This window comes from Panulirus ornatus, chromosome 5, assembly GCF_036320965.1.
Source record: "Panulirus ornatus isolate Po-2019 chromosome 5, ASM3632096v1, whole genome shotgun sequence".
Lineage (NCBI taxonomy): Eukaryota > Metazoa > Arthropoda > Malacostraca > Decapoda > Palinuridae > Panulirus > Panulirus ornatus.
The window spans coordinates 23,494,087-23,506,587 of NC_092228.1; the positions used below are offsets into that span (position 1 = coordinate 23,494,087).

Genomic DNA, 12,501 nt, shown 5'->3' on the forward strand with positions numbered 1-12,501 from the left:
GTCAAGTCAATTGGGAGTGAGTTTGAATGGAGAAAAACTGGAGGAAGTAAAGTGTTTTAGATATCTGGGAGTGGATCGCAGCGGATGGAAACCATGGGAAGCGGAAATGGATCGTAGGGGGGGAGGGGGCGAAAATCCTGGGAGCCTTGAAGAATGTGTGGAAGTCGAGAACCATTATATCGGAAAGCAAAAATGGGTATGTTTGAAGGAATAGTGGTTCCAACAATGTTGTATGGTTGCGAGGCGTGGGCTATGGATAGAGTTTGTGCGCAGGAGGGTGATGTGCTAGAAATGAGATGTCTGAGGACAATGTGTGGTGTGAGGTGGTTTTATCAAGTAAGCAACGTTAAGGGTAAGATTAGATATGTGGAAATAAAAAGAGCGTGGTTGAGAGAGCAGAAGAGGGTGTTTTGAAATGGTTTGGGCACATGGAGAGATTGAGTGAGGAAAGATTGACCAAGAGGATATATTGTGTCGGAATGAGGGCAGGGGGGAACGGAGGAAAGTGGTGAGACCAGATTGGAGTGGAAAGATGGAGTGAAAAAGATTTTGTTGTGATCGGGGCCTGAACATGCAGGAGGTGAAGGAGGGCTAGGAATAGAGTGAACTGGATCGATGTGGTATACCGGGGTTGACGTGCTGTCAGTGGATTGAATCAGGCATGTGAAGCGTTCTGGGCAAACCATGGAAAGCTGTGTAGGTATTGTCTATTTGCGTGTGTTGACGTGTATGTTTATACATGTGTATGGGGGTGGGTTGGGCCATTTCTTTCGTCTGTTTCCTTGAGCTACCTCGCAAACGCGGGAGACAGCGACAAAGCAAAAAAAAAAAAAAAAGAAAATATATATATAATATATATATATATATATATATATATATAATATATATATATATATAATATATTATATATATATATAATGGGAACTTCATGTGAAGGGCGTTAAATGGGAGGGTGATAACAAGTAGTGGTGATGTGAGAAGGAGATGGAATGAGTATTTTGAAGGTTTGTTGAATGTGTCTGTGACAGAGTAGGCAGATATAGGGTGTTTGGGTCGAGGTGGTGTGCAAAGTGAGAGGGTTAGGAAAATGATTTGGTAAACAGAGAAGAGTAGTAAAGCTTTGCGGAAGATGAAAGCCGGCAACGGCGCAGGTTTGGATGGTATTGCAGTGGAATTATTAAAAAAGGGGGTGACTGTGTTGTTGACTGGTTGGTAAGGTTATTTAATGTATGTATGACTCATGGTGAGGTGCCTGAGGGATTGGCGGAATGCTTGCATAGTGCCATTGTACAAAGGCAAAGGGGATAAGAGTGAGTGCTCAAATTACAGAGGTATAAGTTTGTTGAGTATTCCTGGTAAATTATATGGGAGGGTAATGATTGAGAGGGTGAAGGCCATGTACAGAGCAATCAGATTGGGGAAGAGCAGTGTGGTTTCAGAAGTGGTAGAGGATGTGGGATCAGGTGTTTGCTTTGAAGAATGTATGTGAGAAATACTTAGAAAAGCAAATGGATTTGTATGTAGCATTTATGGTCTGGAAAAGGCATATGATAGAGTTGATAGAGATGCTCTGGGGAAAGGGTATTAAGAATATATGGTGTGGGAGCAAGTTGTTAGAAGCAGTGAAAAGTTTTTATCGGGGATGTAAGGAATGTGTACGTGTAGGAAGAGAGGAAAGTGATTGGTTCTCAGTGAATGTAGGTTTGCGGCAGGGGTGTGTGATGTCTCCATGGTTGTTTAATTTGTTTATGGATGGGGTTGTTAGGGAGGTAAATGCAAGAGTTTTGGAAAGAGGGGCAAGTATGAAGTCTGTTGTGGATGAGAGAGCTTGGGAAGTGAGTCAGTTGTTGTTCGCTGATGATACAGCGCTGGTGGCTGATTCATGTGAGAAACTGCAGAAGCTGGTGACTGAGTTTGGTAAAGTGTGTGGAAGAAGAAAGTTAAGAGTAAATGTGAATAAGAGCAAGGTTATTAGGTACAGTAGGGTTGAGGGTCAAGTCAATTGGGAGGTGAGTTTGAATGGAGAAAAACTGGAGGAAGTGAAGTGTTTTAGATATCTGGGAGTGGATCTGGCAGCGGATGGAACCATGGAAGCGGAAGTGGATCGTAGGGTGGGGGAGGGGGCGAAAATTTTGGGAGCCTTGAAAATGTGTGGAAGTCGAGAACATTATCCGGAAAGCAAAAATGGGTATGTTTGAAGGAATAGTAGTTCCAACAATGTTGTATGGTTGCGAGGCGTGGGCTATGGATAGAGTTGTGCGCAGGAGGATGGATGTGCTGGAAATGAGATGTTTGAGGACAATGTGTGGTGTGAGGTGGTTTGATCGAGTAAGTAACGTAAGGGTAAGAGAGATGTGTGGAAATAAAAAGAGCGTGGTTGAGAGAGCAGAAGAGGGTGTTTTGAAATGGTTTGGGCACATGGAGAGAATGAGTGAGGAAAGATTGACCAAGAGGATATATGTGTCGGAGGTGGAGGGAACGAGGAGAAGAGGGAGACCAAATTGGAGGTGGAAAGATGGAGTGAAAAGATTTTGTGTGATCGGGGCCTGAACATGCAGGAGGGTGAAAGGAGGGCAAGGAATAGAGTGAATTGGAGCGATGTGGTATACAGGGGTTGACGTGCTGTCAGTGGATTGAGCAAGGCATGTGAAGCGTCTGGGGTAAACCATGGAAAGCTGTGGAGGTATGTTATTTGCGTGTGTGGACGTGTGTATGTTTAAAGTGTATGGGGGGGGTTGGCCATTTCTTTCGTCTGTTTCCTTGCGCTACCTCGCAAACGCGGGAGACAGCGACAAAGTATAAAAAAAAAAAAAATAATATATATATATAAAAAATATATATATATATTATAAATATATATAAAAAATTATATATATATTTATATATATATAATATATATATATAAAAATAAAATATATCTATAAAGCACTTCACTTCATCCAGTGGGAGACCAAATATGGAGGTGGAAAGATGGAGTGAAAAGATTTTGTGTTATCGGGGCCTGAACAGCAGGAGGGTGAAAGGAGGGCAGAAATAGAGTGAATTGGATCGATGTGGTATACCGGGGTTGACGTTTCTGTCAGTGAATTGAATCAGGGCTGTGAAGCGTCTGGGGCAAACCATGGAAAGCTGTGTAGGTATGTATATTTGCGTGTGTGGACGTGTATGTATATACATGTGTATGGGGGTGGGTTGGGCCATTTCTTTCGTCTGTTTCCTTGAGCTACCTCGCAAACGCGGGAGACAGCGACAAAGCAAAAAAAAAAAAAAAAAATATATATATATATATATATATATATATATATATATATATATATATGTATATATTTATATATTCATATTTATATATATATATATATATATATATATATATATATATATATATATATAAATATATATATATATATATATATATATATATATATATATATATATATATATATATATATATATATATATATATATATATATATATATATATATCTAAAGCACTTCACTTCATCCAGTGGGAGACCAAATTGGAGGTGGAAAGATGGAGTGAAAAAGATTTTGTGTTATCGGGGCCTGAACATGCAGGAGGGTGAAAGGAGGGCAAGAAATAGAGTGAATTGGATCGATGTGGTATACCGGGGTTGACGTGCTGTCAGTGAATTGAATCAGGGCATGTGAAGCGTCTGGGGTAAACCATGGAAAGCTGTGTAGGTATGTATATTTGCGTGTGTGGACGTATGTATATACATGTGTATGGGGGTGGGTTGGGCCATTTCTTTCGTCTGTTTCTTTGCGCTACCTTGCAAACGCGGGAGACAGCGACTAAGTGAAAAAAAAATATATATATATATATATGTCTACCATCATTGATATTGTTTAGCTTGTTGACTAGATCTACATTGTTTATGATATTAGAATTTGATACCTTACCCACTAAAGGGCTTAATAAAGAAACTAACCATTTTAACAATTTGTATGTGATGGAGCCTACTGAACTCACTATAGGTCTTGCTGGAAAAATTTGTTTATGTGTTTTGATAAGTCCATACATATATGGCAATGAAGGGGACAAAGATGACAAACGTTTGGTAAGAGAAATGTTACCTTTCAACAACAACTTCATTTCATTATTGAAGTGAGAATTAACTGCTTCTAAGGGATTTTTACTAAGTTTAGAATATGTTGTGTTATCATTTAGATCATTCATTATAGATAAATAGTTACTTTTGTCTAAAATCACAACAGTGTTAGCCTTATCTGCTTTAGTAATATGTATATCCTTGTCTTTCTTAAGGTGTTAATAGCTCTTATGAATTTTTTAGGGCAATTAACTTCCACTGGTTTTGACAAACTGGCATACACTAAGCCCTTACAGATATTAATATCATCATTACTTAAATTACTGTATTTTTCTAAATTACAAAAAGACTTTGTGACATCAACACAGCTGGCTTCTCTGTTAGAGCACACAAAGCTTAAACCATAGCCTAATGCACACAAGGAATCTTTATCTAGTTGTTTATTAGACAGGTTTACCAAAAAAGATGGGTTTGTGTTCTTGGTCCAGTCGCTGCTCTCAATAAGATGGTCCAACTTACGATTTAGTGACACTTGTAGCCTATTGCGTTCTTTTCTTAATTCATCATAGCAATAGGCCAACATCCGGTTCTTCTAGTGTGTCGGTATTACCATTTGAAAGGCACGTTTCTTCTCTCTTGAAATGCGAAAAGCCTCCTCCATTTCAAGTTTCTTTAATTCAATGTTTTTCTTTAACATAATATTTTGAAATAGGTCAAATGGTCGACCAGACAGCTGCAACAAACGTTGAGGTAGGACAGATCTTGGCATCACTTGTTCATCAAGGCATTTCCTAAGGAATTCAAATCGTAACCTCAGTTGGCGAGCCTTGATTAGCGATTTGCAGAAAGCAGTAACGAAAGGAGAAAGTCCAGGACAGCTTGTAGAGAAGTAATAGAAGAGCCGTGTGGAATCCATGTGATTATTACACCAAAGTGCACTTGGGAACTTTTCGTGTTTCATTTTCCCCGTGGACTCATAGGAATATCTTGATCACGCGCAAAATTGTGATCCTTTCCAACGTGGATTCCATATTGCTCTTCTATTACTTCTCTACATGCCTTGAACAATGCCTTGATGAACAGCAAAGAAAATTATAATAGATACACACTTACATCGCAATAGCTCTATAAAGGTTTATCTTATTAGAATATGGTGAACATTATATTGAAGATCACCCTGTAGAGGTAGCTTGTCGTCGTGGGAATACGAGGAGTGTGATAACACGGAGGACGTACCAGATATTGATGGATGCGACTCTTAGTGATATAAAGGATAACAAGATGACAACGGAGTGAAACACGTAGGGAAAGTCTACGAACGATAGAATGGAGACAAATAGAAGAGTACAGAACCAAGCCAGTATCTAGAGAGCTGCAACTGAAGCTGATGTTGTTATAACTCATGGCTAAAGTGAACAGCAAGATGAAGCTTAGGAAAGTGGAGGTAAATGCTTTGGTGCTCTGTAATCTGTTGTTCGAATTCAGCGTACACTTACCCAAATCAACTACAAAAAAGAAATATGGAAATTAGATTAATACCGTTTTTAGGGCACAGAGTGTATAATTATAGGTATTATGGTAACGTACACAGAACAGATCCTACAAAATAGCCTTAAACTTTTGAGATGTTTTAAACAATGATTTCTTTTGTGTGTGTTTGCAAGCTTACCTTCACAAAATCCCTGAATCCTAAAAGTTAAATGAGCTTTCAGAGTCTGCTGCTCGCCCTTCCCAATGGTATTTTGTTTAATTCAAAACAAGTGTTTTGGAAGTTGATCAGACTTGTCGACCTTACACAAGTTCAAATGTCAAAAACGAATCTAATTGCTTATCTATAAAGAACAGATATTAGATGAATGACTATTCGAGATGGATAAGGAAAGCAAAACAATGCAGAGTGGAAAATCTAGAGAAATATATAGATATGTAATCAAAGTAGCGACAACCATAATGCAGAGATGATTAACTGCATGTATATGTAGAGAGATGATTAACTACATATACATGTACGTTTCAAAACATTTACATAAATTCATAGATATTAATGCACACTTGTCAGAGAACCAACTAACATTGATTAGTTTACTACATAAACAGAATTGAAACCTTAGCGTTAGTTTTGAAACATAATCCATTTTTTTCCAATTATTCATTCAAGGCTTAGATTTGAATGCAAATCTTACATTTGATCGATAAACCTTTTCTACTTATGCCCATACGGGTTATCGTAAAAACTTCTTTATATCATATATATATATATATATTTTTTTTTTCAAACTATTCGCCATTTCCCGCATTAGCGAGGTAGCGTTAAGGACAGAGGACTGGGCGTTTGAGGGAATATCCTCACCTGGCCCCCTTCTCTGTCCCTTCTTTTGGAAAAAAAAAAAAAAAAACGAGAGGGGAGGATTTCCAGCCCCCCGCTCCCTTCCCTTTTAGTCGCCTTCTACGACACGCAGGGAATACGTGGGAAGTATTCTTTCTCCCCTATCCCCTGGGATAATGCACATATACATACCTATAGTAATAAAAGTAATAATAATATTATTGATATATAACACACATGTGCTGCCAACACTGCTTGCTTAACATTACACCACTAGTGAAGTCATCTTTGGCAAGGGTGTATCATCACCAGTTGACAAAATAGAGTGCAGTCATGTCAAAGAACTTATTTCCAACAAATCTATCCTGTCCTTGTTACTGAGCATGGTGCAGCCTTGGAGCTCCAGGAGTCCCTTATAAGGAGGTTCTCATGTAACAACATAAGCCTTTCAAGAAGGGATCCTGGGTAATACTAATAACATAATCCATATGAGATGATCATGATTAGGGCATTTAGTTGTCTGTGCCATCACAGCTACCATAAACCATCCCTGCTTGAATAACCCTAAAATTATCCAGTATTACAATTAACCCTCACCTCCCTGTTTGCATATGTAAATACATAAATATCTAATCACTATCTACATTATCATTTTTTAATTTTGCAATAAGCTCAGTGGCTGGACTGAACATTCCTGCCGAGTTTTCACCACATACATAACAACGCTTTGTCTTCTTGAAATTTTCAAGAGCACACTTTTCAAAACAGTAATGTTTACATTTTGTAACAACTGGGTCTGTAAAAGATTGTCTACATATAAAACACTTAAATAGGAGATGTCCATCATCACTTGGGATTTCCCAATTTTCATCTGAGTCATAGTTTGCTCCTCTTTGCTTACCAGCCTCTACATCAAGCTGCCAGCCTAGCTTGTAATCAGTCCGGTCATGTAAAAATTTACAACTATCTCCAAAGCCACAGAAGCCAGTATCTTTAAGATCTTTGCAGAGGTCTGGTTGGTAGTCCCATCTTACTGTTGCTCGCAGATGATCAGGTGCTCTGATGGGGCCTTTGCGGACTCCCCCACTTGCTGCATTACCCTGAGCTGTATCTTTCTTCTTAAAGAAATGACTATAATTGTTTATACCACGATAAATTCCATCGTCTGCTTGCCCTCTAGTATCCTTATTGACTTGGAGTGATCTCTCAAATATGGCCTGGGCATCCCGATCTTTATATATATATATATATATATATATATATATATATATATATATATATATATATTTTTTTTTTATACTCTGTCGCTGTCTCCCGCGTTTGCGAGGTAGCGCAAGGAAACAGACGAAAGAAATGGCCCAACCCACCCCATACACATGTATATACATACACGTCCACACACGCAAATATACATACGTACACAGCTTTCCATGGTTTACCCCAGACGCTTCACATGCCCTGATTCAATCCACTGACAGCACGTCAACCCCGGTATACCACATCGATCCAATTCACTCTATTCCTTGCCCTCCTTTCACCCTCCTGCATGTTCAGGCCCCGATCACACAAAATCTATTTCACTCCATCTTTCCACCTCCAATTTGGTCTCCCTCTTCTCCTCGTTCCCTCCACCTCCAACACATATATCCTCTTGGTCAATCTTTCCTCACTCATTCTCTCCATGTGCCCAAACTATTTCAAAACACCCTCTTCTGCTCTCTCAACCACGCTCTTTTTATTTCCACACATCTCTCTTACTCTTACGTTACTTACTCGATCAAACCACCTCACACCACACATTGTCCTCAAACATCTCATTTCCATCACATCCACACTCCTACGCACAACTCTATCCATAGCCCATGCCTCGCAACTATACAAAATTGTTGGAACCACTATTCCTTCAAACATACCCATTTTTGCTTTCCGAGATAATGTTCTTGACTTCCACACATTCTTCAAGGCTCCCAGGACTTTCGCCCCCTCCCCCACCCTATGATCCACTTCCGCTTCCATGGTTCCATCCGCTGCCAGATCCACTCCCAGATATCTAAAACACTTTACTTCCTCCAGTTTTTCTCCATTCAAACTTACCTCCCAATTGACTTGACCCTCAACCCTACTGTACCTAATAACCTTGCTCTTATTCACATTTACTCTTAACTTTCTTCTTTCACACACTTTACCAAACTCAGTCACCAGCTTCTGCAGTTTCTCACATGAATCAGCCACCAGCGCTGTATCATCAGTGAACAACAACTGACTCACTTCCCAAGCTCTCTCATCCCCAACAGACTTCTTACTTGTCCCTCTTTCCAAAACTCTTGCATTCACCTCCCTAACAACCCCATCCATAAACGAATTAAACAACCATGGAGACATCACACACGCCTGCCGCAAACCTACATTCACTGAGAACCAATTACTTTCCTCTCTTCCTACACGTACACATGCCTTACATCCTCGATAAAAACTTTTCACTGCTTCTAACAACTTGCCTCCCACACCATATATTCTTAATACCTTCCACAGAGCATCTCTATCAACTCTATCATATGCCTTCTCCAGATCCATAAGTGCTACATACAAATCCATTTGCTTTTCTAAGTATTTCTCACATACATTCTTCAAAGCAAACACCTGATCCACACATCCTCTACCACCTCTGAAACCACACTGCTCCTCCCCAATCTGATGCTCTGTACATGCCTTCACCCTCTCAATCAATACCCTCCCATATAATTTACCAGGAATACTCAACAGACTTATACCTATTTAATTTGAGCACTCACTCTTATCCCCTTTGCCTTTCTACAATGGCACTATGCAAGTGTTTTGCCAATCCTCAGGCACCTAACCATGAGTCATACATACATTAAATAACCTTACCAACCAGTCAACAATACAGTCACCCCTATTTTAATAAATTCCACTGCAATACCATCTAAACATGCTGCCTTGCTAGCTTTCATCTTCCGCAACGCTTTTACTACCTCTTCTCCGTTTTCCAAATCATTTTCCCTAACCCTTCTCAGTTTGCATACCACCTCGACCAAAACACCCTATATCTGCCACTCTATCATCAAACACATTCAACAAACCTTCAAAATACTCACTCCATCTCCTTCTTACATCACCACTACTTGTTATCACCTCCCCATTAGCCCCCTTCACTGAAGTTCCCTTTTGCTCACTTGTCTGACGCACTTTATTTACCTCCTTCCCGAACATCTTTTTATTCTCCCGAAAATTTAATGATACTCTCTCACCCCAACTCTCATTTGCCCTCTTTTTCACCTCTTGCATCTTTCTCTTGACCTCCTGTCTCTTTCTTTTATACATATCTCACTCATTTGCATTTTTTCCCTGCAAAAATCGTCCAAATGCCTCTCTCTTCTCTTTCACTAATAATCTTACTTCTTCATCCCACCACTCACTACCCTTTCTAATCAACCCACCTCCCACGCTTCTCATGCCACAAGCATCTTTTGCGCAAGCCATCACTGCTTCCCTAAATACATCCCATTCCTCCCCCAACTCCCTTTACCTCATTTGTTCTCACCTTTTTCCATTCTGTACTCAGTCCCTCCTGGTACTTCCTCACACAAGTCTCCTTCCCAAGCTCACTTACTCTCACCACCCTCTTCACCCCAACATTCACTCTTCTTTTCTGAAAACCCCTACAAATCTTCACCTTAGCCTCCACAAGATAATGATCACACATCCCTCCAGTTGCACCTTTCAGCACATTAACATCCAAAAGTCTCTCTTTCGCGCGCCTGTCAATTAACACGTAATCCAATAACGCTCTCTGGCCATCTCTCCTACTTACATACGTATACTTATGCATATCTCGCGTTTTAAACCAGGTATTCCCAATCACCAGTCCTTTTTAAACACACAAATCTACAAGCTCTTCACCATTTCCATTTACAATACTGAACACCCCATGTATACCAATTATTCCCTCAACTGCCACATTACTCACCTTTGCATTCAAATCACCCATCACTATAACCCGGTCTTTTGCATCTAAACCACTAACACACTCATTCAGCTGCTCCCAAACACTTGCCTCTCATGATCTTTATTCTCATGGCCAGGTGCATATTTACCAATAGTCACCCATCTCTCTCCATCCACTTTCAGTTTTACACATATCAATCTAGAATCTACTTTCTTGCATTTTATCACATACTCTCACAACTTCTGATTCAGGAGTAGTGATACTCCTTTTCTTGCTCTTGTCCTCTCACTAACCCCTGACTTTACTCCCAAGACATTCCCAAACCACTCTTCCCCTTTACCCCTGAACTTCGTTTCACTCAGAGCCAAAACATCCAGGTTCCTTTCCTCAAACATACTACCTATCTCTCCTTTTTTCACATCTTGGTTACATACACACACATTTAGACACCCCAATCTGAGCCTACGAGGAGGATGAGCACTCACCGCGTGACTCCTTCTTCTGTTTCCCATTTTAGAAAGTTTAAATACACACACACACACACACATATATATATATATATATATATATATATATATATATATATATATATATATATATATATATATATATATATATATATATATATATATATATATATATATATATATATATATATATATATATATGTATATAAATATGTGCTGACATATCCATATATTCACATGTGTATGTTCACACTTGCTTTCTTTCATTCATTCTTGGTGCTACCCCTACCCACTGGAAACAGCATCGATACCACCTTCTTCAGCGAGGTAGCGCCAGAACTTCAGAAAAAAAGGCCACATGTGGTAACACTCAGTCTCTAGCTGTCATATGTAATTCACCAAAACCACAGCTACCTATCCACATCCAGACACCACAGACCTTTCCATGGATTACCCCAGACGCTTCACATGCCCTGGTCCAGTCCACATGCAGCAAGGCGACCCTGATATACCACATTGTTCCAATTCACTTTCTTTCTTGCACGACTTTCACCCTCCTGAATATTTAGGCCCTGATAGCTCAAAATAATTTTCACTTCACTCTTCCACCTATAATCTAGTCTCCCGCTTCTCTTTGTTCCCTACACCTCTGATACATATATCCTCTCTGTCAATCTTTTTTCAGTCATTCTTTCTCTTTTATTACGACATATCTCTCTTACCCTTTCATTTCTCACTCGATCAAACCACCTCACAACACATACTGTCCTCAAACATTTCATATCCAACACATCCACCCTCCTTCGTACAACCCTATCTATAGCCCATGTCTCGCAACCATATCATATTGTTGGACCTACTGTTCCTTTAAACATAACCATTTTTACTCTCTGGGATAACACCTCCCTCCTCACATCCCTCATCGCTCCCAGAACCTTCGCCCCTTCCCGCTACCGGTGACTCACTTCCGCCTCCATGGTTTCTTTCGATGGTAAGTCCACTCCAAGATATCTAAAACACTTCACTTCCTCCAATGTTTTTCCATTTAAACTTAATCTCAGTTAACTAATCCCTCAATCTTACTAAACTTAATAACCTTACTGCTATTAATATCTACTGTCAACTTTCTCTTTTCACACTCTTTTCCAAACTCAGTCACCATCTTCTGTAGTTTCACACGTGGATCAGCCACCAGAGCTGTATCATCGGCGAACAACAAGTAACTCTCTTCCTAAGCGCTCTACTCCCTAACAGACTGCATACTCGCCCCTCTCTCCAAAACTCATGCATTTATCTCCCTAACCTTCCCATCCATTAACAGATTAAACTGCCATGGGGACATCACACACCCCTGCCGCAGACAAACATTTTCTGGGAACCAATCAGTCTCTTCTATTCCTACTCATACACATTCCTACATTCCTTACATCCTTGATAAAAACATTTCACTGCTTCCAGCAACTTACCTCCCACACCCACATTCTTTAGACCTTCCACAAAGAATCTCTATCAACTCTATCATATCCCTTCTCCAGATCCATAAATGCTTCATACAAATCCGTTTGCTTTTCTACGTATTCCTCACACGCATTCTTCAAAGCAAACTCCTGATCTACATTTCCTTTACCACTCCTGAAACAACGCTGCTTCTCCCTAATCTGATGCTCTGTA

At 39.8% G+C, this 12,501-nt stretch overlaps 1 protein-coding gene across 1 annotated transcript; it reads right to left on the minus strand.

The window, feature by feature from the left end:
- Nucleotides 1–7,025: 7,025 nt before the first annotated feature.
- Nucleotides 7,026–7,631, minus strand: LOC139748788 (E3 ubiquitin-protein ligase RNF113A-like; the record flags this gene model as incomplete). The annotated part of the gene is made up of 1 exon (XM_071662222.1): nucleotides 7,026–7,631. A coding segment is annotated over one exon (606 nt), but the record flags the coding sequence as incomplete, so codon positions are not given.
- Between the last annotated feature and the right edge of the window lie 4,870 nt (nucleotides 7,632–12,501).